The 26,109-nt window shown below is 41.9% G+C and overlaps 3 protein-coding genes and 1 long non-coding RNA gene across 5 annotated transcripts; 2 read left to right on the forward strand and 2 right to left on the reverse strand.

The window, feature by feature from the left end:
- Nucleotides 1–84: 84 nt before the first annotated feature.
- Nucleotides 85–2,672, reverse strand: LOC110529538 (nucleoporin Nup43). Its single transcript, XM_021611793.2, has 8 exons — nt 2,456–2,672; nt 2,057–2,179; nt 1,875–1,952; nt 1,581–1,743; nt 1,237–1,372; nt 985–1,136; nt 784–900; nt 85–624 (listed from the first exon to the last, which is right to left on the reverse strand). The coding sequence occupies exons 1-8, from the start codon at nt 2,576–2,578 to the stop codon at nt 395–397; spliced, it is 1,122 nt and encodes a 373-aa protein (XP_021467468.1). The 5' UTR covers nt 2,579–2,672; the 3' UTR covers nt 85–394.
- Nucleotides 2,673–2,849: 177 nt separating this feature from the next.
- LOC110529539 (protein-L-isoaspartate(D-aspartate) O-methyltransferase) lies at nt 2,850–14,350 on the forward strand. The gene is made up of 8 exons (XM_021611794.2): nt 2,850–3,101; nt 6,518–6,622; nt 6,729–6,760; nt 6,909–7,013; nt 7,169–7,289; nt 8,200–8,285; nt 11,368–11,537; nt 12,878–14,350. The coding sequence occupies exons 1-8, from the start codon at nt 3,047–3,049 to the stop codon at nt 12,888–12,890; spliced, it is 687 nt and encodes a 228-aa protein (XP_021467469.1). The 5' UTR covers nt 2,850–3,046; the 3' UTR covers nt 12,891–14,350.
- LOC110529537 (low-density lipoprotein receptor-related protein 11) lies at nt 13,408–25,637 on the reverse strand. 2 transcript variants are annotated; one of them, XM_021611790.2, is made up of 8 exons: nt 24,992–25,637; nt 24,589–24,746; nt 22,024–22,165; nt 17,538–17,783; nt 16,445–16,615; nt 16,249–16,308; nt 16,033–16,170; nt 13,408–15,636 (listed from the first exon to the last, which is right to left on the reverse strand). In XM_021611790.2, exons 1-8 carry the CDS (start codon nt 25,605–25,607, stop codon nt 15,482–15,484), a joined length of 1,686 nt encoding a protein of 561 aa, XP_021467465.2. In that variant the 5' UTR covers nt 25,608–25,637; the 3' UTR covers nt 13,408–15,481. The 2 variants fall into 2 exon arrangements, with proteins under 2 accessions (XP_021467465.2, XP_021467467.2); XM_021611792.2 differs by lacking the exon at nt 16,249–16,308 and having other exon boundaries at nt 15,208–15,636.
- LOC118965498 lies at nt 21,011–25,958 on the forward strand. The gene is made up of 2 exons (XR_005052826.1): nt 21,011–21,123; nt 25,174–25,958. It is a non-coding gene; the product is annotated as an uncharacterized LOC118965498 (long non-coding RNA).
- The last annotated feature ends 151 nt before the right edge of the window (nt 25,959–26,109 follow it).

Genomic DNA, 26,109 nt, shown 5'->3' on the forward strand with positions numbered 1-26,109 from the left:
AATGTGGTCCATATAATGGTTCTTTGTCATACTGTATATCTTGTCTGTTATGAAAAGTGACACATAATTGGATAAGAGAGAACATATTTTTATGCAGACATTTTATTTCAAAACACCGGAGTTAAATGACATGAACACAACCAATATGACTTCCCCACAAATCAAGCAGAGCACAATTTCCTGTACAAGAGTAATATTTGAGTGGTAATAAAAGACCTCTGTATGATTACAATTTCTTCAAACTCCTTTAGGACTATCAAAAACAATTTCACATGATTGAGGTTATCTAATCCTCAGAAGTGAGACCTTTTACTGAAAACAGATTTTAACAATCAGTTAAAGGTAAATTAAGTCCAGCCAGCATGTCTATTAATGTTAATAGCAAAACGTTTTTCTAAATTGGGACCCGTCTGTTGACATAAATAGCCTCTCCGTCCGTTCCACACACCAAGCATTGTCCCAGCACATCCAGACTGTTCACAGACAGGGTCTGGCTGGGCAGCATGTGAGTGGTCTCAAGGCGTCCCTTACTTGAGTCTCCAGTGAGCCAGGAACTGATGAGGGACTGGTTCCCACCTGCTGGGGCTATTGCACTGCGCGAAACTATGCTTGTGTTCCGTCCACCTGGTGAACAGAAAAAGTCAAATTCGGATGATGAATGATTGGTGTTACAATAATGTTATCCTGCCAAATAAACATGTTGATATTTCAAATACTACCATTTGGCAATAAACACAACCATCCTGCTCTGTGAGCCTTTAAAACATCTTTCTGATGACTTGCCTTGTAAGAAGGATGGTGTGTCTGAATTTGAGGAAGTCTCCCAATGCAATAGTGATCCATCTTCTGAGCATGAGAACAGGTGGTCTGGGTTTGATGGATGAAAATGGACCTCCCACACTGAGCACAAAAAAAACAGTTAACCTGTGAACCAAAGATAGACTTGCTGTTTTAGTAAATAAATTACTTCCATAAATATCTTACTTTCAGCAGAGTGTGCCTCCATAAGTGAAAAGGGCATGTTGCCTTGTCTCACATCCCAGATACAGAGCATGCCATCCTGCCCCCCTGTGGCCACAATGTGTTGTTGGTTGGGGTGCCTGTCCACACAATGCAGTGGGACTCTGTCCCCAGTTCTTGCAGGCAAAACAAAATACATAAAGGACATTACACAACAAACTTGTAGGACCAGAAAAACTGATTTGCATTCGCTCTTCAAATATTTAAACAGCTTACAGTGAAAGAATCTGCGATGGTTCATTGCCCTGCTGCCTGAAGTCCCATATTTTGAGCTGGCCAATTGAATTGACAGTAAGGATCTCCGTAGTCCTTAGGAAAGTCACATCATGGATTGTGCTACTATCAGCATTTTCTGACAATTAAGAAAAAAATAGTTTGTCAGCATTATCTTGGCTAAAGGGTGGGATTTTATTTGAAGTTCCAGTTCATGACTTTTGGAAATTAGCATGTAGGCCATTGCAAGTTCAAAATGCAACCTTGATGAAAACAATGTCCACTGCCCGGGGAGAATTCAATTGTCTATGAGGTATTGTTACTAAAGTATTGTTTCATTCTCAGACCTATAGTGCGCAGCACTCCTTCCTGGTCCGCTCTGAAGAGGATGATCCTTCCATCTTCCCCAACCGTGACAATCTCAGGGCTGTTACACACAATTCCAGTACATGGAGCGTTGTCGCAGGGATAATGATGTGCTCTTTCCCACAATTGAGAAACAGACAGTGTCTGTTGAGAAGAGAATACAGGTGCTATTGAACACAAGGTCCTCCACAAGCTACCTTGACATTTGTAATTGTGTATCCATGATTGTTGGTGTATCTTCATTATGATGATGTCTTGTGAAATAACATCCATACCTGGCTGTTGTGGTGATGCCGAAAGATGATCACTGCTCCAGTCGATGATGCTGTTACAATTCTGTCTTGATCCAGAAACTAAAAGTGTAAGATTGACATTCAATTATGGCATTATATTTTGAAAATGAGGACCAAGTACAACAATGTCAGTCTAATATCCTAGACCTAGTTGATAAACTTACTTGAAGATCCAAAACATCCCCATTATGTTTGTGTTCACATACTAATTGGGGGTCTCCCTCAAATTCATCGTCCAAACCGGAGATCCCATTCTCCCCGATGGACCAAATGGAAATTTTGTTGTCCTTAAAAAGAGATGTATTCAATCAGACAAAAATATATATTCAACAGCTGATTGATGGTAGCTAAGTATACTAGTTAGCTAGTAGCTAACGTTAGCTATGCACAAATTGCCCTAACATTAGTGGCAGCACACTGGGCTTCTGCAATGTAGGGAAGTAAAGTGACATGTTTGTTATTATTTACAGAGAATAATAAAGCAAACTAACGTTATGTGTTGACAGTACCGACAGTAGCTAGTTAACGGTAAAGTTAGCGGTTTGGCTAGCTAGCAAACCCACCTCGTTATCCCAAGACCCAGTAGCAAAGATGTCTGGTTGCTGTAAAGACGAAGATGAGACCGGTCTCCATCTCGTTTTACTGATTTTCTGTGACACGTACTTTGCATTGATACCCTCCATCATAATAATCTTAAACGTAGCTACTTGTACTTCTGTTTAATTTTTAAATTAAAACAAGTCCCCTTAACATGAATTTTCCTGAATCCCGCCAGGTCTCATATGGTGGCCCATTAGGACAAACTCAACTAAAGTAAACGTTAAACGCCTTGTAAACACGTCACTAATTCATTAATGAGTTAAGTTCTCACGCCCCTCTAGTGGGTGAACGTGGAAGATAGCTACATGCTCCGGCAATCATTTCTGAGTCGTCAAAAAAAAACAAATTAAATATTAAATATCGTATTTTTTAACTAATATGTCAACACAATTTATTCAGGGACTAACCGTGTGGAAAAAGCTGCACACTGCGAGTTATGTCGCGTGACGTTTCCCCTCCATCTTTTTAGGAGGTTGTCAGTTTCGTAGGCAAAGGAGTTGGCGCAGGCGCGGCACTGACAGAGGCTCTCTACCTGCTCCGCAGTGTGTGTAATAATGGCCTGGAAATCAGGAGGAGCCAGCCACGCAGAGCTTGTAAACAACCTTCGCAGTAAGTTTACTCATTATATAAAGTGGATAATTAATCATTTTGGTTTAGAGATCTAATGGGGAAAGAAGAATTGCTGCTTTCTCCAAAGCATGGTGGCAACGGTCGGGCTAGGCTAGAAATGGGAGGCTACTAAAGTTTTTACCGCGTTAGCTAACCGTTGGGACACCACACTGTTTCCATTAGTTACCACAGCCAATGTGTTCCTCTGTAGTCACGCTACAGTAATATCAGGCGGGTGTTGGCAAATCTGCACCTGTCAGCACAGTATACTAGTTAATAATTGCGTGTTAACAGTAACTAGTGGCTTCATTTAATTCAAGGCAGTCGTATTTATAGAGCTTCCGATATTTTATATGCCACCAATGCAATAATGTACATTATTGTTTTCCCCAACCTCTTTTGGCTTGGTAGTAGCTAACGCTAGTTACCTGCTGTTACCTACAACAGCAGTGTTGCGGAACCAAAAAAGAAACAGCTAATTTGCTAGCTAGCCAGTTCATGGGATATGTATGGCATATGTGGAGAAATGTGAATCCTGAAACCGTTTATTAGTGAGCTAGCCTACTAACTACATACATGGGAAGTTCGACTGTGTATATATGTCTATGTTTTTACAACAGAAGCGAAGATGGACAGTAGTGTAGTAGTTTGCGAACAAGCTAGGATGTGCCATTCCTTGGGAGAGAGGCATGATCACACCCTGTTGTTATAACAACAGACTACTACTACTGGTCACACTCCGCACTCCTAGGTAGTTGTGCAATATTTCATTCAATTTGTAGTCACACCTGACACACCACTGTGGTAGTTAATCTTGCTGTGAACCAGCTAACATTTGTTTTTCGAATGTCTGTCTGTTTTCTTGTGTGTGTGCCATACAGTAAGGAAGTGGATTAGCTCATTGAAAGTTAGCTGATTTAGATTGAAATCTAATAGATAATAACATATTGCTCAAAATCACCCATTTAATAGGAAGATATTTTTGTTAAAAAACGAGAGATCTCCTGAAGACTTGGTGCAGACTGCAGAGAGCAGCTGGTTGGCTTGCCTATATTTGTGTCCAACATGATTTGGCAAGCATATCTAGTTGGCTATATTTACACAGTCAGTGTCCAGCAAAGCACTGCAGCAGATACTTTGGTACTAGGGCTGGTTTTGCCAAAATCCCTTTGGGTTTACATGCACCTTATTGTTCCTTGTTTACATTTGTGATATTGTATAGACATAAAAGGGGACACATTTCATGTTGAGAACATAACATGCACAACACTGCATCCAGGGATACATAAACATGGGGTAAAATGTGATGCTGAAGTGGTGGAATATTTTATTCCCAAAAGCTGAGTTCTGGGTAAATTTTTAGCAACACCCATCCTCCCCTGTTATGTGCATGCTGACCCATTTAGGTCTACTCACCAGCTGCAAACCTTAAGTTAGCCTAAGCCGGATTTAAACGGGTCAAACTCACGATGCATGCTAATTCCTGACTTTAGTGTTCTTTGTATCCTCCAGGGTTTCTCTAAGCTAAACAATGATTTTCACACACCGTGGGTTCAGAACATGACGTTTTTGTAAGAGTTGGTCTTTCAAGTGAATAAAAAAACATAACATGAACCTACTAGCCGATTGTGTGCATATACAGTGCATTCGGAAAGTATTCAGACCCCTTCACCTTTTCCACATTTTGTTACGTTACAGCCTTATTCTAAAAATGATTGTTTTTCCCTCTCAGTCGACACACAATACCCCATAATGACAAAGCAAAAAACAGGTTTAGACATTTTTGTAAATTTATAAAACTGATATCACATTTCATAATTATTCAAGACCCTTTACTCAGTACTTTGTTGAAGCACCTTTGGCAGTCATTACAGCCTTGAATCTTCTTGGGTATGATGCTTCAAGCTCGGAACACCTGTATTTGGGGAGTTTCTCCCATTTTTCTCTGCAGGTCCTCTCAGGCTCGGTCAGGCTGGATGGAGAGCGTCGCTGCACAATGCTATTTTAATGTCTCTCCAAAGATGTTTGATCGGGTTCAAGTCCGGGCTCAGGCTGGGCCACTCAAGGACATTCGGAGACTTGCTGTCTTGGCTATGTGCTCAGGGTCGTTGTCCTGTTGGAAGGTGAGCCTTCGCCCCAGTCTGAGGTCCTGAGCGTGCTGAAGCAGGTTTTCATCAAGGATTGCTCAGTACTTTGCTTTGTTCATCTTACCCTCGATCCTGACTAGTGTCCCAGTCCCTGCCTTTGAAAAACATATCCACAGCATGATGTTGACACCACCATGCGTCACCATAGGGATGGTGCCAGGTTTCCTCCAGATGTGACGCTTGGCATTTAGGCCAAAGACTACAATCTTGGTTTCATCAGATCAGAGAATCTTGTTTTTCATGGTCAAGGCACCTTTTGGCAAACTCCAAGCGGGCTGTCATGTGCTTTTTACTGAGGAGTGGCTTCCGTCTGGCCACTCTACCATAAAGGCCTGTGGTGGAGTGCTGCAGAGTTTCTCTCATCTCCACAGAGGAGCTCTGTCAGTGACCATCGGGTTCTTGGCCACTTCCCTGACCAAGGCCCTTCTCCCCGAATTGCCTAGTTTGGCCGGTTCAGCCAGCTCTAGGAAGAGTCTTGTTGGTTCCAGACTTCTTCCATTTAAGAATGATGGGGGCCACCGTGTTCCTGGGGACCTTCAATGCTGCAGAAATGTTTTGGTACCTTCCCCAAGATCTGTGCCTTAACACAATCCTACAGACAATTCCTTTGACCTCAAGGCTTGGTTTTTGTCTGACATGCGCTGTCAACTGTGGGACCTTATATAGACAGGTATGTGCCTTTCCAAATCATGTCCAATCAATTTAATTTACTACAGGTGGACTCCAATTAAGTTGTAGAAACATCTCAAGGATGATCAATGGAAACAGGATGCACCTGAGCTCAATTTTGAGTTTCATAGCAAAGGGTCTCAATAGTTATGTAAATAAGGTATTTCTGTTTTTTTTTTACACATTTGCAAACATTTCTACAAACCAGTTTTTGCTTTGTCATTATGTGTGTAGAGTGTGTTGAGTAAGGTTGGTAAGGTTTTAGTAAGGTTTTAGAATAAGATTGTAACATAACAAAATGTGCAAAAAGTTAAAGGGACAGAATTCTTACTTGTTCATCTAAAACTGTTGGGAATGCAGGTGTAATGTATCCTTGTGACCACTGAGCAACATAGTGGTAAGGTTGGGGCCCGGGGTCTGGGGGAGTATTAATGAGAGCAGCAGCACCGGCTGTCGCGGGCACTTCCTAGTGTTTGTACCAGTTGTCAGTGGAGCCTCCTGTGGGGGGATTAGTCTACTCTGAAGGCACTGCAGTGTTTGTGAGTCTGTGACTCTCCATTGTCCACTGTGGAGAATCACACTGTTTTCCTGTGTCCTCAGAAAATGGGATCATCAAGTCAGACAAGGTCTATGAAGTCATGTTGGCCACAGACCGAGGCCATTTCTCCAGAAGCAACCCCTACATGGACTCCCCACAGTCAATAGGTGTGTGCCTATTTCTTGTAGTATAATAAAGTAGTGTAGTGCAAATTCAATAACCCAGCCATTGGTGAATGTTAGTAACTAACTATCCCTCACTTTGCACCCAAAGGCTATCAAGCAACCATCAGTGCGCCACACATGGTAGGTCTAGCTTTTACTTTTAATATTTGTTTAAATTGTTGCGTATCAAACATTGATCGCCTTGCTCTTATCATTTATACCAACTGAGCAATACCCAGAGGTTTACAAGTACAGTGCTGATGCAGTTGTATGTTGATCTCTCCCCCAGCACGCCTATGCGTTGGAGCTACTGCATGATCAGCTGTATGATGGGGCCAAAGCTCTGGATGTTGGGTCTGGCAGTGGAATCCTATCTGCATGCTTTGCACGAATGGTGAGCTACACATGATGATGGGTAAACGCATAACATATTAGGTAATGTATTCTGGTGGGACAGTTGGTAAATTGTCCATTTCAGGTTTTGGGGATATTTTGGGTTCTGTGTCATGTTTGATGGCACAGACCTTCCTAATTTATTGTATTTAACAGGTAGGTCCCAAAGGCAAGGTGATAGGAATTGACCACATCAAGGAACTGGTAGATGATTCTATTAACAATGTAAAGAAAGATGACCCCAGCTTGATAACATCTGGTCGAGTCAAACTAATAGGTAAGTCCCAAAAGCAACAAAGCAAGATGGACATTTTTCTCTCTAATTTGGTGACTTGTATTGTTGGGTTATTAATATGTATTGTACAAATGTGTCAGTTAAATATAAAATAATCACTAGTGAAAGCCTACACACCCCTTTGTATAGTCTTCACATTTTGCTGCCTTATTCTAAAAAGGGATTCTATTTGATATTTGTCCTTCCGATCTACACAACCTACTCCACATTTTTTCAAAGTGAAAAAGGTTCCAAGTTAATACAAAATGAAGATGTATTGCTTGCATATGCTTCCACACCCTATAGTTAACACTTGGTGGAAGAACCATTGGCAGCCATTAGAGCTCTTAATCATTTAGAATAAGATTCTACCAACCTTGCACAACTCTTAGGGCAACATATATCCATTGATTTTGTCAAAAACATCAGTCAATTTGGTTGAGAATCATTGATGGGCAGCATTATTCAAACCTTCTCTGACTTAAATCTACTTTAAAATGTAGACTTCCACTAGACACTGTATAAGCTTAAAACAGGGTTGGCGATGCACTGACTGTAAAATAAGGAATGTTTCAAAGGAGTCTAATGAATATTGGTCATTCCTTGGGAGAGCAACACAAAGCAGCTTAATTGATGTGGGTGCAGCACTCTGCTGAATTATTGAAAGGAGAGTATCTGCTTTCGCCTGCCCTGCAGTCAACCAGCGTGCCCTGCAGTCAATGAGCGTGCCCTGCAGTCAACCAGCATTAGCCTCATAGGCCAGAGATGAGGCCGAGCCGTCATCTCACAGCTCTGCTGTGTGCCCTGGCATTCTGCTTCTCAGTGTGCGGCCTGCTTGGCAGCTATAATGTTGGCACTGCGGGGTGGCTGGCAGCATGTGAGTGACAGCTGGTGACTGTTTGTTGTGTTCCAGTGGGAGACGGGCGGATGGGCCATCCAGAGGAGGCGCCTTATGATGCCATCCACGTGGGCGCGGCAGCACCCAACGTGCCACAAGCAGTAAGTTCCCAAACCACAGAAAAACACAATTGAAGGAATCAAAGGGGTCCCGGCTAATAGAAGCCACATCACCTAAATCCACCATCCTTAGGAATGCTGTGTTCAGAGTAGAGATCAACAACAGCACTGACTAACTCTGTTAGATGAAACATGTAAATTTGTGATTGTGGGCTTTGGTCAGTCAGTCTCAGGGAATGTTGGTGTGCTCTATACTGTGCTATTTTGTCAAACAGTCCCCTGGTCTATTTAGTTGTAGCTACTCAGGCTAGACATTGCATGTTAAAGAGCGACTGAGTGGAAAACCAACTTTTCTGTTTCAAAACGGTGGTATCGATATGAGTCGGAAAAACACTTCTACTGTCGAAATTTACTACAATGTGTAAATCAACGCTTGGTCTAAATAAATTGTTTACAAGATTACCATGAATTGTTTACGAGGTTTGATTTGTTGCATTAAATAAAAAAATTATGGCTATCATCCCTTTTTATAGCCAGTAATAAACTGCTTGCCATTGGCTGAGAACTGCTATCTAACTGGCACGCACAAAAACAGTCAACAATTTTGGGAGTACAGAACAATAGAAATTGCCAGATCACCCTCTAGTGGTGAAAATAAGAACTACTGAAAATACAATTTTATGGAGGCATACTAACCCAAAAGAAACGTGACACGGTGTGTAAATGATAACACATTAGTGCAGGAAATGAAGAAATGGATTCAAATGCTGGAAGGAAACAATTAACTATGCAAATAAGCAAAAGCTCTGGACATTAAGGAAATAGAGGCCTGGCTCAAATAGAAGCCTTTCTAAAATATGCGCCTGTTCAGTGATTTAAGCAATTAAACGCTCTGCCTATTAATTTACGGTAGGATCATTTTTGTCATAAAGTCAGTCTCGTCTAAAACTGATATTTGCAAGATAAGGGTATGATCCACCTTATTACCTTTCCCTGATCCACCTCTACGCAGATGACACCATTCAGTATTCTTCTGGCCATTCTTTGGACACTGTGCTAACTAACCTCCAAACGAGCTTCAATGCCATACAACACTCCTTCCGTGGCCTCCAACTGCTCTTAAATGCTAGTAAAACCAAATGCATGCTTTTCAACCGTTCGCTGCCCACACCCGACCAGCATCACCACCCTGGACGGTTCCGATCTAGAATATGTGGACAACTATAAATCCCTAGGTGTCTGGCTAGACTGTCAACTCTCCTTCCAGACTCATATTAAACATCTCCAATCAAAAATCAAATCTAGAATCGGCTTTCTATTTCGCAACAAAGCCTCCTTCACTCACTCCGCCAAACTTACCCTAGTAAAACTGACTATTCTACCGATCCTCGACTTCGGTGACGTCATCTACAAAATAGCTTCCAACACTCTACTCAGCAAACTGGATACAGTCTATCACAGTGCCATTTTTTCCAACAATTGTTTACAGACAGATTATTTTACTTATAATTCACTGTATCACAATTCCAGTGGGTGATACGTTTACATACACTAAGTTGACTGTGTGTTTAAACAGCTTGGAAAATTCCAGAAAATAATGTCATGGCGTTAGAAGCTTCTGATAGGCTAATTGACATCATTTGAGTCAATTGGAGGTGTACCTGTGGATGTATTTCAAGGCCTACCCTCAAACTGTGCCTCTTTGCTTGACATCATGGGAAAATCAAAAGAAATCAGGCAAGACATCAGAAAAAAAATTGTAGACCTCCCACAAGTCTGGTTCATCCTTGGGAGCAATTTCATCTGTACAAACAATAGTACGCAAGTTTAAACACCATGGGACCACGCAGCCGTCATACCGCTCAGGTAGGAGACGCATTCTGTCTCCTAGAGATGAATGTACTTTGTTGCAAAAAGTGCAAATGAATCCCAGAACAACAGCAAAGGACCATGTGAAGATGCTGGAGGAAACCGGTACAAAAGTATCTATATTCACAGAAAAAAGAAGTCCTATATTGACATAACCTGAAAGGCCGCTCAGCAAGGAAGAAGCCACTGCTCCAAAACCGCCATAAAAAAGCCAGACTATGGTTTGCAACTGCACATGGGGACAAAGATGGTACTTTTTGGAGAAATGTCCTCTGGTCTGATGAAACAAAAATAGAACTGTTTGGCAATAATGACCATCATTATGTTTGGAGGAAAAGGGGGGAGGCTTGCAAGCCGAAAAACACCATCCTAACCGTGAAGCACAGGGGTGGCAGCATCATGTTGTGGGGGTGCTTTGCTGCAGGGGGGACTGGTGCACTTCACAAAATAGATGCCATCATGAGGTTGGAAAATGATGTGGATATATTGAAGCAATATCTCAAGACATCAGTCAGGAAGTTAAAGCTTGGTCGCAAATGGGTCTTCCAAATGGACAATGACCCCAAGCATACTTCCAAAGTTGTGGCAAAATGGACTAAGGACAACAAAGTCAAGGTATTGTAGTGGCCATCACAAAGCCCTGACCTCAATCCTATAAACAAACATTTGTGGGCAGAAATTAAAAAGCGTCTGTGAGCAAGGAGGCCTACAAACCTGACTCAGTTACATCAGGTCTGTCAGGAGGAATGGGCCAAAATCCACCCAACTTATTGTGGGAAGCTTGTGGAAGGCCAACCAAAACGTTCCCCGCAAGTTAAACAATTTAAAGGCAATGCTACCAAATAGTAATGGAGTGTATGTAAACTTCTGACCCACTGGGAATGTGATGAAAAAAATAAAAGCTGAAATAAATAATTCTCTCAACTAATATTCTGACATTTCACATTCTTAAAATATAGTGGTAATCTTAACTGACCTAAAACAGGGAATTTTTACTAGGATTAAATGTCAGGAATTGTGAAACTGCATTTCAATGTATTTGGCTAAGGTGTATGTTAACTTCCGACTTCAACTGTAAATCTTGTTCTCAGTAAGTCAGGATTGAAATCGGGGCTAAATCAGTCATTTCAGCCGCCCTTTAATGTGAACAGCATGTCTGAGAAGACTAGTCTGATGGGGTGGGAAATTTGAAATGTTTTGCCTTGGAGGGTATCTTATTCTGACCCAGTGAGTGTCCTTAAATCTCCTCTCCCAGCTCCTGGACCAGCTGAAGCCAGGCGGCAGGCTGATTCTGCCCGTGGGGCCGGCTGGAGGGAACCAGATGCTGGAGCAGTACGACAAGCTGGAGGACGGCAGCACCAAGATGAAGCCCCTGATGGGGGTGATTTACGTGCCTTTAACAGACAAAGAGAAGCAGTGGTCCAGGTGGAAGTGACTTCCTACTCTCTCCCCTCTCTCTCCTTCACACAGTGGGCAACGGTGAAATGGTGTGGCCTGGAGTACATCATGGGGCTGAGTTTCCTGCTTGTCATCGTTATTTGATTCTTCCATACTATGGCAACTGGCTGCACATTTTTGTTTTGTATGCTATTAAAGCTGTTCAGCTAAGCACGTGTGGTGTGAAACAAACCATGTGTGGATACTTTGGAATTATATCAATGGATTCTCAGAGTTGAAATCTCATGTAAATACTATTTGATATGTTTGATGGTTGGTATTTAGCAATGATACAATTGACATGCTCTCATGCAAGAAGTATCATCCTTGTTCTTGAGGGGAAGTGACATTTAGCCTCATTATAGGAAAGCGTGGGGTAAGTTGAGTCACCCTTGTTTCTAAGGAAACCATACACAAAATGTATAATTTGACCAAATATTTAGGACAGGTCATAATTTCATGGAGTCTGAAGGAAGAAACCACATGGAAAAAGTGGTAAGCATGTTAGGTCCAAAAATGTCTAATTCCTTAGTTTTATTTATTACCTACACTGGTTTAGATGCAAGCATCATGACACCCCTAACAATCTATACATCAGATGGGGTCTATATAAGCTACAATATGAGGTCCTAAACATAGCATGACAGTCAATCCTTGTAGCTGTGTGGGCTAATATAGTCAAAACGTTTTCCTTGGGGAAAGTTGAGCAGATTGAAGTGTTTACTTCCCAGGTTTAATGCAAGGCATTATCACTAAGATATGAGGTAGAATATAAGCCTGTGTTTAAAATATGCTTAAAATTATTAAAAGACAAAAAAGCAATTGTGTTGAATTGCGTTTGGGAAATAAAGAGTTTTTTTTTAAAAGGTAGTGGTAATATTTTATTCAGTACAGAATTAACCCCATATCTATGGTAAGTTGTGCTAAAAGAACAAGCAATGTTTTCAGAACTGTTTTGTTTACATATGCTGATTATTTCCAGGGAAACCTCATCCTGAAATATATCTAGATATATATCTTTGTTAGAAAGAATACTATATTCCCCTTGACAGAGTAATGCTGAATGTAAAAAATGGTTCAACTTACCCCACTCACCCCTACTGCATAATATACTAGTTCTTCATTGGTTAAATCTGAAGAGATGGAGAAATCAAATAACCATAGGGACATTTGGATTTTGCACATGGTGTGGGGCATTCTATAACAGTTTGTGCATGGAAGTGTCTAACTCTAACCTATGGTTGCATGACAAGAGGAGGTGGATATGATTTGACATAGTGTATTTCCTCTTTATGTCCATTTCTTAATGTTTTGCCTCTTTCTCACAGGGATGAACTTTGAGGTGACAGACTGTCCATATTCCACATTTCAATGTGAACCTGGAGGAGACTACTTTGGGTTCCAACAACAGCCATTGGATTTCTTTGAAAACAACAAACCATGGTGATTTTGTTTTTTCTCCTTTAACTAGAGTATCATGCTGAGGAATAACCCCTGAGGTCAGAATAACGACTGCTGGAGATTGAACAGAAGAATGTGTCGAGTGTTGTTTAAAATATATATATATTGGCCTGCATTTTTTTGGTTGTGAATTTTCCTTTTGATTTGCTGCAAGATTTAGTTTTTGTGGTTACATCTTGATTTGCAAATCAACCATTTCACAATAATGCATTTCAGCTCCAAACAAAGCTGAGTGTAAAGACTGTTCTGATGAGGAAAGCCTGAGATGAAGAGATTATTCAGCCACTTACTTTAGAGTGCATCTGAAGATCTGACTGTAGATATCTGTACTGCTGCTCTGCTAACATATATCAGCGTCGTCGCCTAATAGGAAGTGAATGGGCAATGATGTATTGGGTTATTTATGAGTCATTTATTGTAAGAATAGAAGATGTTTCTTAACAATTCTACATTCATGTGGATGTTATGGGTGATCTTGAACAAATTGTGAATAGTGATGAGTGAGAAGTTTACAGGTACAAAGACCCCTAAATTATAACCTCTGTTATTGGTAATGGGGAGAGATTAGCATGTTTTGTTTTGTTGCAGCCTTTGTAACCTTCTCACTCATTATTCATGATTCATTCAGAAGGGTTCAGAAACAGCTTCATTACTCACTTTGAATGAAAATGACATTCTTCATTCAGTTTCTATTGGTCAAAACATAACCAAAACAACCTGCAAATGCATCACAGGTTTGTAGAGTCACAAGCTTGATGTAGTCAAGCGTTAAGAATTATACTCAACTTTTGACTACTATAAGCCCATTTGTCCAAATACTTATGACTTCTTTAAATGGGGGACAAGATACATAGTGCTTTCCTTTCTAAACTAGTAAAACAAATATGAGAACACCCTAAAATAAACAGTGACATTCTATAATGTTGCCTCATATGAAACATTTGATCTCAAATCCAAAATGCTGAAGTACAGAGCCACATTTAAAATGTTAGTTTCACTGTCCAACTACATATGGGAGTGAGTGTGTATACACACATGTGAACACGTGCACACATTCAGGGTTGTGATTTCCCCCATGATTTATTGTGTGCTGCCTCTGGTGTCCATGACAAGACTGCAAGCTTTACTGATTGCCGACACTAAACAAAGCAGAGCCATACATATATTATATATATATATATATGTGTGTGTGTGTGTGTGAAACAAGGTAGCCGGTGCGTTGCCAAAATACATTTTAATGCAAAGCGATTGAATGTCTGTTTAAAAAAATTGAATATTGGATGAGCTATGGCTTTCACAATTTCTGGAATGGCAAAAATGAAAATAAAAATATGCTTATGTTTTTGTGCTATGGAGTGTTTATTGCTACAAGCTGTCTATGCTGTTGAAGACGGCTTCTATACTGCCATTTCCTAGCCATTCTAAAAATATATGGTAGAGCAGGAAGAATTTAGTCTGTGTACCAGACTTTTTAGCTAACGTTCCACTTCTTGCCACATCTTCGGCAAATGACAGGAGTGGCAAAAGGTGGAATATAATAGCTGAACAGAGATGGAAGAATCCACATTGTATATTCAGATTGCATCTCTTACCAATTTAAAATACTCCTAAGCCTTTGGCACAGAATCACAAGACATATTGATCAAGAGTTAACTTTACTATCTCACACAAACTGTGTGCATACAGACTTTTGAGATACATCTATCTACACATCAACATTGAAACTACATAGATGATAAAGAAAAACAACATACCATATCAGACACATCCTAGAATGCTTTATGGCTTGATATGGGCTTTTCTGGAATTACTTGGTTTTATAACAAAATCATTTTCAGTAATGATTGGAATTTACAATAAATTACATATCTCGCTATCTCCATATTTCAAAATAGTCTGGTAAAAATTGTAATTCTACGCCAAGTCTAATAGATATACAGCATCATAGCACAACAGTGGCAAGAGTATTACATAATGGATGAAGTACTATATATCTCCACGAAAATATACATCCATGACTTTGACATTTTGTTGTAATATTAAAATAACATCTTTAAGGGTGAAAGAAATCATGAAAGAAAAAAGGAAAGCATCTCTTTCCAAACCTAAGTGCAGACAACCATCAGTTTGTACACTAAGTGAGTGTACAAAAGTGGCAAAAACATGTATTTCCTGTTAAAAGCTGTGTTTGATTTATCTCACCTGGAGTGCTGTGTGGGTAGAGTTTGCACTTTTGAGACCATTCCAAAGAGTGATCGCCGCCTACCTCGCACGTCGAGTTATCTAAATCGAGTGCACCTGAAGAAGTCGTACACAGTCGTGATGTAGAAAGTTTGTTCGGTAATCATGAAGACTCCACCTGGCCAACAGTTGACTGACAGTGTTGGGGTTTCCCATATAAATAGAATGAATTGAAGGGACTTGGAACCTCTCATTCTAGTTCTGTGGAGCATTCATCCCTGTCTATGCTGCTACAGGTACATGCCATTGATGAGGTAATCAGACTCCTCAGTGGTGAGGGGTCGGGCCTTCTTCAGCTTGTGGCGGACCAACCGCAGGCGACAGCCAATCATGAGCAGCAGCAAAGCCGTGATGATCAGGCCTAGAGCCAATGGCAGTATAGCACCTGCATGGGAGAAGAGAGAGAGAAAGACAAGTCACAGACACTGTCATATACGATCTGTATTTCTGCATGTATAACATAATATTACAGAGTTTTAATAAGTTGATAAGGATGAAGAACAGATCAGAAGAGAATCATGGCGCTCTCCCAGAAGCTTGGCTGGTGCGTAAAACCCGCCAATTCAGACAAACAAAGGGATGTAATGGGTTTGGACTCAAGAAGATGTTGCATAAAGGTTCCTTCGTTATTCAATGTTTTAATTATTTTCACTGCATCAGGGATAGCATACAGACGTTTCGGTTTTACAGCCTTCTTCAGTGTGTAGGTAAAATGTTAATTTGAATTCAAAACAGCCTTTGTAATAAAGATCAACAGATAAGCAGCAGGTGCTGAACAGACCAGACTCAGGCCCTGGGTGTCCTCCCATTACTGAATGTGGTTTGGATATTGGGAGCATGTCACGCTCTGGTAGTGGTTTGATCTCTGGCCACTTCATTGTCACTTTAGGGGCCTCCGCAGGAAATGTACTGGGTAAGACTGAAACAGGTGAGAGATTGTATTAAGGTCATGAATGATCATGTTCAGGAGTAATTATCACAAGATAATTAAATGTACCTGTCTCTGTGTGTTTGGTGGTGGGGGGAGGTGCCAATGTCGTTTGCTTGTTAGCGGGACCTGAATAATTTTGTTTCCATTATTCATTTGCATAATTCTATTCCTATATTCTATACACCTCATACAATATGTAATGATGATGCACATCAGAATCCAGATAATTCTTCAAAAATGTACTCTACTAGCAAAATCCCACCTGTTTTTTTTATACATTCATTGACGCAGTCTGCCACCTGCAGGAAGTTGTTGTGGTTGCCCTTGCAGCCTCTGTAGATGAAGTGCTTGCACTCTTCAGCCACAGGGTCATAGAACCAGCGTGGGAAGATGCCTTTACATGGCCCCACAGCAGGGGGCTCTGCACAGGGCTCTGCTGGGACAGAGAGAGGGAGAGATTTGGTCTGGTGGAACATAGAGAGAGCAAAGAGAGGGAGAGATTTGGTCAGGTGAAACATAGAGAGAGGGAGAGATTTGGTTAGGTAGAACATATAGAGAGGGAGAGATTTGGTCAGGTGAAACATAGAGAGAGCAAAGAGAGGGAGAGATTTGGTCAGGTGAAACATAGAGAGAGGGAGAAATTTGGTTAGGTAGAACATAGAGAGAGGGAGAGATTTTGTCAGGTGAAACAGAGAGAGGGAGAGATTTGGTTAGGTAGAACATAGAGAGAGGGAGAGATTTGTTCAGGTGGAACATAGAGAGAGGGAGGGAGTGATTTGGTCAGGTGGAACATAGAGAGGTGGAGGGAGAGATTTTGGCAGGTGGTCTGTGATAAGGTAAAATGAGAAGTACCTTGCCTCATCTGTCTCAGGCTAGCCTAACCCAGGGATCAGAGGACAGAGGAGTGCTTTGCTCCACCGCTCAGGGGGTACATGGGAATGAAGGACCCCTGTCAGGCTCACTCCTGTCCCAGCCCTTCATGTCTCACAGTGCCCCTGTGGCCTGCATTCTGCTTTGCCCCAAAGTTTCCAGATCAGCTTTGTGTGTTTGGTGGTGGGGGGAGGCTCAATGGCTGCCTGCAGGGGAGAATCTGCCTCTCTCTGCACTTACTGTCACACAAAGAACCTTCCGCTCTCCGCTAGCACAGACAAAACTCTGGCCAACCAGAATGATGTGCAGACATGCCAAATGGATTTAATTCCTTCACAGTTGTAGTTCATGTTAACCATTACAGATTTGTGTTTAAATCTGTTTATATGGTGTTTTGATGTGCATGGAATTGCCTACTGGGTTATAGCTAGCTAGGTAGTAAATACACAATAGCTAGCTAGATAATAGCTACACAATGACAGCACCTTGATGGACAGGGCTCTCCTGTTCACTGTGACTTGGCAGTGGTAGGACTCGGGGCACTGCCTTGCTCCAGTCACCAGACTGTGGAGTCTGTGGGGCTTGTGGTGGAGTTGGTCTGGCCTCCTCCATGGTCTTCCTGGGTCCACCCTGGGCCATGGAGTGGTCCTCAGTCTCCTCTGGCTGGGCCACAGGCTTGTGTGGGCTGGGTAGACTTGCAGGGTGGGTCATTGCCTTCCTGTTCCCATCAACTGTAGAGGACAGGGTAGGGTCATCTTGGGCTCTCAGACACAGTATTAACACACATTCACCTGCTCATCATTAATTTACTGCAGCCCTCCTTGCTCTGATATTCCAGACTGTACAGCATCCATACAAATCCATCCTAGTACACTCAAGTCTCAAACTACACTCCATCTTAGTACGATCCAGTTGAAAACTACAATCCAACCTAGTACACGCAAGTCCACACAGGAAACCTACAGCCCTCTATTTTATTATTATTTGTATTATTATATTACAATATGATCAACGTTTCATTTATGTAGCCCTTTACACTGGTATCCATATATACAGTGCCTTGCGAAAGTATTCGGCCCCCTTGAACTTTGCGACCTTTTGCCACATTTCAGGCTTCAAACATAAAGATATAAAACTGTATTTTTTTGTGAAGAATCAACAACAAGTGGGACACAATCATGAAGTGGAACGACATTTATTGGATATTTCGAAATGTTTTAACAAATCAAAAACTGAAAAATTGGGCGTGCAAAATTATTCAGCCCCTTTACTTTCAGTGCAGCAAACTCACTCCAGAAGTTCAGTGAGGATCTCTGAATTATCCAATGTTGACCTAAATGACTAATGAGGATAAATACAATCCACCTGTGTGTAATCAAGTCTCCGTATAAATGCACCTGCACTGTGATAGTCTCAGAGGTCCGTTAAAAGCGCAGAGAGCATCATGAAGAACAAGGAACACACCAGGCATGTCCGAGATACTGTTGTGAAGAAGTTTAAAGCCGGATTTGGATACAAAAAGATTTCCCAAGCTTTAAACATCCCAAGGAGCACTGTGCAAGCGATAATATTGAAATGGAAGGAGAATCAGACCACTGCAAATCTACCAAGACCTGGCCGTCCCTCTAAACTTTCAGCTCATACAAGGAGAAGACTGATCAGAGATGCAGCCAAGAGGCCCATGATCACTCTGGATGAACTGCAGAGATCTACAGCTGAGGTGGGAGACTCTGTCCATAGGACAACAATCAGTCGTATATTGCACAAATCTGGCCTTATGGAAGAGTGGCAAGAAGAAAGCCATTTCTTAAAGATATCCATAAAAAGTGTAGTTTAAAGTTTGCCACAAGCCACCTGGGAGACACACCAAACATGTGGAAGAAGGTGCTCTGGTCAGATGAAACCAAAATTGAACTTTTTGGCAACAATGCAAAACGTTATGTTTGGCGTAAAAGCAACACAGCTGAACACACCATCCCCACTGTCAAACATGGTGGTGGCAGCATCATGGTTTGGGCCTGCTTTTCTTCAGCAGGGACAGGGAAGATGGTTAAAATTGATGGGAAGATGGATGGCGCCAAATACAGGACCATTCTGGAAGAAAACCTGATGGAGTCTGCAAAAGACCTGAGACTGGGACGGATATTTGTCTTCCAACAAGACAATGATCCAAAACATAAAGCAAAATCTACAATGGAATGGTTCAAAAATAAACATATCCAGGTGTTAGAATGGCCAAGTCAAAGTCCAGACCTGAATCCAATCGAGAATCTGTGGAAAGAACTGAAAACTGCTGTTCACAAATGCTCTCCATCCAACCTCACTGAGCTCGAGCTGTTTTGCAAGGAGGAATGGGAAAAAATGTCAGTCTCTCGATGTGCAAAACTGATAGAGACATACCCCAAGCGACTTACAGCTGTAATCGCAGCAAAAGGTGGCGCTACAAAGTATTAACTTAAGGGGGCTGAATAATTTTGCACGCCCAATTTTTCAGTTTTTGATTTGTTAAAAAAGTTTTAAATATCCAATAAATGTCGTTCCACTTCATGATTGTGTCCCACTTGTTGTTGATTCTTCACAAAAAAATACAGTTTTATATCTTTATGTTTGAAGCCTGAAATGTGGCAAAAGGTCGCAAAGTTCAAGGGGGCCGAATACTTTCGCAAGGCACTGTACAGGTTGAAAATGGCAGATTTAGGCACTAATAAGAGCTTAAATTGGAATGCAGTGGCTGTACGGGAACATGGGTTTTGACTGACAGCTGCTGTGTGGGTTTTGAGTGACAGATGTTCTGAACTTGAACACCTCTCGCGACAAGTTATCCACATCCCTCTCGGTAGTAGGGCAACTTTGTTTTGGTCTGAGGGAAATGCTGTAAATTAAGATGACTCCATGTATTTTGAAAGATGAGATGTTGAGGATTATAATAAATACTGCTTTGATGTCATACAAGCAAGCCAGACCACCCTTGATTCCAAATATGCTCTTCACATCTCCAAATCATAAAAGTCATGTCATATACAGTGTCAACGTTTATGATCACTATGTTTGATGTACAGTTACAATATGACATGTCGTCATACTGGGTTGTTCTGAACAGAATGAGCCTGTTTGTTTATTGTGAAGAAAATTTGCCGCAGAACATGCACCTGAATGCACGCACCTGAATGCACGCACCTGAATGCACGCACCTGAATGCATGCATGACTTCGTTCTATGTGCACCAAAATGATGACCTGTTTCTCTGAATTGCCCTGTGAAAGCCTAACACTGTAAGATTGTATTGTATAACTTAGCTAGTCATGTTGGCAACAAAACAAGCTTTCAAATGATGCCCACCTGATCCAGATTGCAATTTATAATGGAAAGTTTTGGGGAATTGCGTAAACAATCATGTGATGGTGGAGGATGCAGGGTTGTGTTCCAAACGAAGCAACTACAAGTGTGCTTGCTCTCGTTCCTCAACGGCACAGCTAGGAGAGCTCAAAAAATAAAATTAGAGTTGAAAACTCTTCTTTGAGTCATAAAATGCATTGAAATGACTTAGGAACTGTGCACACTGTGGAGAGGCCACATAGAGACACCAGTTTGTCCTCTCACTCAAACCCTTGTCATTTTTTGGTCTTATGTTGCACCTATCCCACATTTTCCAGGAACTGTCTTATCATCTTACTGAATGTACCCAGAAGATTTCATTATCAACAAATGTGGGAAAAAAGTACAGTAAATGTAAAATGCACACTTGCGTCATGTGAACTGTTGTGTCCTCTCCTTTGGTCTAATAATTTCCCCATTATCTCCAAACTATTCCCTTTCTATTGCTACCATGGTTATGCATATGCTTTTCCTATTTATTCTTTAAGAAACATTTCAATTTAGCCCTATCCATGTAGGCCAATTCCCAGGGTTAACCTTTATTTTTACAGTGAAGTCAACCATTTCCAGGAGCTCCTGCCTCCCTGTGGCTATCCATGTGAGGAAGACAGACTGAGTGACTCACAGCTCTGGCAGAAATCCTCGTCAGAGCGTTCTGGACAATTCTGCTTCCCGTCATGGTATGACAGTCCCCAGGTATACTTGAAAGCCTTCCTATGGATGCTTTGTTAAAGTGCTGTTCTGTGTATTCAATAGTTCACCCATCTTATGTTTGTTGGAATTCGGGATAAGACAGAAAAAAATGGATAATAATAGTATATTGTTCCCATTACGTTACTGTAACATCTGTCTTTGAGGATATTCATGGTTTATAGGTTTAGACACATCTTATATAGGCCTTGTGACAGTGATCTACAGCTCCAGACAAGTTTTAAAGCTCATTTCCTGCAATTCTACACATTTTGTCATGTCTTGTGTGTGTTCATGTGATATTTCGTTGACTCAAACATTACAACAAAATGGGCTAAAACACCTAGCTGAAAAACGTTAGCTGACATGGGCTAGTTGATATGGACATTTCTAACAAGTTTAAATAGGTCTCTATTTCAAAATTGCACCTTGTGCTGTCTACTATTACAACTTTCAAGAGTAAGTTGAACGCCAGACTGAGTTTCTTATCTCATCCATATGTGCATATCTCATCCATGGCCCCTCAATGCAGTGAATAGATTACAATTATTCCCTGCCTGCTCATATGGATATGGCCATATCAGGCAGCCAGACATTTGACTAGGGGAGCACTGCTCAATTCGTTTGAGCACTAAATAGCAGACTCGCTTTCATTATCCAATGGATTCAATCCATGGAGGCAAGGATTTAATTGCAGTGCAAAGTTCATTGTCTGTAATGCATTCGTACTCATTACAGGCAACAGGATCACAGAAAAGCACAAATACATTTTACCACAACAACAAAACATTGCTATTGATGTTAGCCAGAAATGAAGCGAGATCCACTAATTAATGATAGATGAACATGAGGCACATCTGGCTGGTAATATCTTTCAGTGAGAGAGGCGATTGAAGTGTTTGTCACCTTCAGCTTGGTGTTCTGGAGCCAGCACTGTCACAGTGACATTGTCTGAGCTCTTCTGTCCCGCGGTGTCTGTGACAGTCATCTGGAAGGTAAAGGAACCCTCCTGTAGATCACTGATTTTCAGTAACCCTGGCTGGGTCACCTACAGAGGTAAAGGGATCAAATGTTAGACAGAAAGCAAAGACACAGTCTACTGGAAACATTGGGCTGGTTTCATGGACGCCATGTCATAACGACACAAAGCATTTATCAGAGCCAAGTTTGTTAAGAGAGTCATGTTTATGACGAGTTTTCCACAATAACTAAAAACTCACATCACTTCTTAGCCCACAATAGGGCTCTTGTCCCTGGGTCAGGTTGGGATATAATAACCTCTTATCTGCATATATGCAGCAATGTATCATGGATCTCTGGTTGCACCATGCAAACATCCATGTTGACTAACTACACATGACTAACTAAACACATCAGGTTAGTTGCTAACTGTGTGTGTTCTAAATTAGAGCTGTTTTATAGCCTAGCCTACACCTCAGTATTCTATTGCAAACACAGCATCCATACTCTATACCTCAAGTGTATGGCTCACTTTATAACAAAGAGACAGCCGTGATTCTCAGACCTACCATGTCAGAGCTACCTACAGTGCAACATTATGACGTTCGAGATTACAACTCTGAGGAGAACGTTTTTCTTCTAAACTCTGTTTTCCCATCTTTTAAGATGAAGATGAAGATCACTTTATTGGTCAATTGTACACAAGGTCCAACCGAAACGTGACTTCTGCTTCATCCCAAGCCCTCAGAAGTACACGTCTTCTTTGGTATCATGGCTTTGGCACATTTGTTTGTGCATGTCGCCATCTACTGAGCGGGAGTGTATGGTCGACCTCGTTACATTTTGTGATACAAAAATGAAAAGGGGAAAAATTGCACCAACAAACCCCTTACTCGCTTTTAAATTAAAAAAAATACCCATTCCACTACTTTCGTTCAACACACCTTGTAACTTCTGCAGTAATACTTGTACACCCAAGTCTTTGCAGCTGCCACCACATCATCTATTCTCTGTGATTCTGCAGTACAGTTGATAACCATGGCAATGAATGCTAAGAAGCCATACCACTCTGTATCGGCTTAGGCCTACTACTCACCCTTTACCCATCATCCTCTACTCTCTTCACTGCCTCAGTATGCGACACCTTCTGTTCTACTCTGACACTGGCAACCTCAACTTGTCTCTCTCACACCAGGCATTTCTGATCCCCAGCAACATTGGCACACACTGTTTTTTCCACCAATACTACATATTCCTTTGTCCCATGCCCTCCCATTGCATACTGCTCACATCTCGGAATCTCCCTCCTACACACCACTGCAACATGACCATAAGCTTGGCGTCTGAAATACATTAGTGGGTTCGGCATAAATGCTATCAATGGATAACTGACATATACTAACATGGCTTTCTCAGGTAAAGGCTCTGCTTCAAAACCCAAAAGGACAGACAGTGTCTTCTCAGTTCCACCACGCTCGCCACCGGGTCTGCGTCGCACCAAACAGCGGGCATCACACACAGGGAATATTCCATTTCAGTAACTCCACCTCAACACTTAACACCACCCCAGTAACCACTCTGTTCAAAGGCGCCCTGCTCTGGAGAGCAAAGCAAGTCACAGGTCTTGTCACGAGGCGTGTGACACGAAGCGCCCGCTCCCTCTAGGTGGAAGAAAGACTTTAAATCATCACAAGTCTACTTCAAGCTACCTTCACCGATTTAACAGTAGCCAATTTGTTTTCTACCCAGCCTGAGACTACATATGGGTCAGCCAAAAGGCAGGGATCAACTTCCCCACAAAATCTCGCTCCTACTGGGCCAGAATCATCCTTTGCATGACCATCTGAGTCCCAGACTCAGAGTTCTTCACACCTGCCATCGCAGATATTCATCCTCATTTCGTCAGGTTCAATTATGGAGCCATCAGAGACAGCAGAGTACGGTTTGTTGTACTTGGCACCATTCTTCCTCAACACACATCTTCCCTCCACTCAGCTCTTCTCCTTCTTCCTCGCTGTCCATAACCACGTCTATCTGTTCACCACGCTCATGCCGCGCCTTCATCCACTGTATTGTTTGCAGAACATGCACTGATGGCATTTCTACAAAACCTAACTTCTGTTTGTTAGCCCAATTTACTAGTCTGGCATCTCCATTCTCACAAAACGTGCCACAATCGTCAGACAGGTCTCCTCCTCGTCATCCATCTTCAGACAGGACACACATGCATACCGGTTGGAGAGGAGGTTACCAGCAACTGGTCGCCCGTGGAGCTGTTGTTGTTGGGGGTTAAGTGCCTTGCTCAAGGGCACACCGGCAGGCGATGGCATCTAGGATTTGAAACCAACAACCCTCCAATTGCCAGCTCACTTGCCGGCAATTTTTTGGGCAGACCCGGGCCACGCTCCGGCTGCTGGATAGCCTCTAAATTGCTAGGCTACCTGCCTCACATTTTTAACCAATGACACCTGCTTCATTGTTTTCAGTGCACTCTTCAGTGTTAGTGTTTACCTTCATGTTGATGGCCGGTTCACCCTTCACCAGCGCCCATTCGTAGTGGGTGACCCCATAGTCGTCCACACTGTCCCGGCCGTCCAGTACCGCACAGTCAGTGGGCAGCTGGATAACTACATCCTGGCCAGCATTACTGCGGGGCGGCTCGTCCATGTCTGGAAACAGCCCAGTCAGAACTAACCTTGTCAAACACACCTGGACTCACTCAGATTAAATCTCATGTTAGAAGCAGGGGGCAATAGCAAATTATTAATTGCTAGTGGTTGTGAGAACAGAATTACCAGCAACCAGTTATGTATTATGAATGATTTGTCATAAGCAATACACATGCATTTATATTGTATCTTATTGAAAACCTGTGATTTATATTCAATATAATTAACAGCAGACAGAACCTCACCCGGCATTTGAGTGCCATCGTCAACTCTAGGGTTTTCCTCGGGTCTCCTAATCAGATTGACCAATTTGTTCACATCTCCATTGCCACTGGAGGAGATGAGGTGTCCTGTTGTATTGTGAGCCCGACTGTAGGTGCTAAACCCTGCCTGTGCTGCGAATGAACAAACGTTTTTATTTCTATAGGTGCAGCTGAACAAATAGCAGCTGAGGCTGTCGTCCGATTGTCTCATGTCCTCCTGGACCACCGCCACAGTGCAGTGAGGGTCTGCACAGCAGGCATGGAGACAGTCTTTCCAACTGTACACCCGGTCAGGAGCCGAGAGGAAGGTGGCTCCCTGCTCAATGGAGGCAGTCGCTCGGATGATGTGCTCCTCTACGGCGTTGAAATCAGCCAGACAGACGTCCACTCCCTCTTCCTCCTCCCTGGTATACGTCTGGTCCTGTTGGAGCTGCTTGCGGAATTCCTCTAAGAGCTCCTCCACCCCCGATATTTTAGATTTCAAGTCTGTTTGAGAGAACCGGGTTTGAATGCTAGTCACTATACAGAACAGCAGCACACACGTAATGAGTCGATGATGCTTAGCCAAAGCCATTATGTTTACGCAGTTAAATGGCATCCCTCTCAGCTATTTTCACGACGGATGAGAGGCCCGTATTTCAACACAAAAAAACATATAACGCAAAAGAAAAAGCATCATATTGTTTCATATCCAATCATCTCGAATCACAGGTGAGCACCTTTGCTTCTTTAAAAAACATGCGGTGCTAAAGGCCTTTTGTCCGTATCATGATAACACTGCGCAGGGAGCGCACAACATCTGTAACGCAGGACATCCACACCGATTGGAGGCCAAAAGAAATAATTGACGTCACAGTGTTCAGTCTCTGCACACCTGTCAGTTTTGCTTTTATGCAACTTCCTATGACAGATATATGTCGTCTGCAAGAGTAATAAAAATGATATTTACTCACTATTATTTGGCTATTAGACCTGTGAATATTTTGAAATCATAGCACATTATTTGTATTCAGTTCATTATTTCAACTGACACTTTATTTCACATTTACATTAAGACCCATTTTTGTGTTATTGCACAAATAAAGTAATACATCTATCAT

The sequence above is a fragment of the Oncorhynchus mykiss genome, chromosome 8 (assembly GCF_013265735.2).
Source record: "Oncorhynchus mykiss isolate Arlee chromosome 8, USDA_OmykA_1.1, whole genome shotgun sequence".
Taxonomy (NCBI): domain Eukaryota; kingdom Metazoa; phylum Chordata; class Actinopteri; order Salmoniformes; family Salmonidae; genus Oncorhynchus; species Oncorhynchus mykiss.

Excerpts from the sequence above, each read along its gene's own strand:
- LOC110529538 (XM_021611793.2), bottom strand. The coding sequence starts at position 2,578 with ATGATGGAGGGTATCAATGCAAAGTACGTGTCACAGAAAATCAGTAAA. Across the intron at positions 1,953-2,056 it reads GGGATGTTTTGGATCTTCAA|TTTCTGGATCAAGACAGAAT; the intron begins GTAAGTTTATCA and ends TTACACTTTTAG. Across the intron at positions 1,373-1,580 it reads AGGAGTGCTGCGCACTATAG|AAAATGCTGATAGTAGCACA; the intron begins GTCTGAGAATGA and ends CTTAATTGTCAG.
- LOC110529539 (XM_021611794.2), top strand. The coding sequence starts at position 3,047 with ATGGCCTGGAAATCAGGAGGAGCCAGCCACGCAGAGCTTGTAAACAAC. Across the intron at positions 3,102-6,517 it reads GCTTGTAAACAACCTTCGCA|AAAATGGGATCATCAAGTCA; the intron begins GTAAGTTTACTC and ends CTGTGTCCTCAG. Across the intron at positions 7,014-7,168 it reads CTGCATGCTTTGCACGAATG|GTAGGTCCCAAAGGCAAGGT; the intron begins GTGAGCTACACA and ends TGTATTTAACAG.
- LOC110529537 (XM_021611790.2), bottom strand. The coding sequence starts at position 25,607 with ATGCCATTTAACTGCGTAAACATAATGGCTTTGGCTAAGCATCATCGA. Across the intron at positions 24,747-24,991 it reads CGATGGCACTCAAATGCCGG|ACATGGACGAGCCGCCCCGC; the intron begins GTGAGGTTCTGT and ends GGCTGTTTCCAG. Across the intron at positions 16,309-16,444 it reads TGAATGTATAAAAAAAACAG|GTCCCGCTAACAAGCAAACG; the intron begins GTGGGATTTTGC and ends AAAATTATTCAG.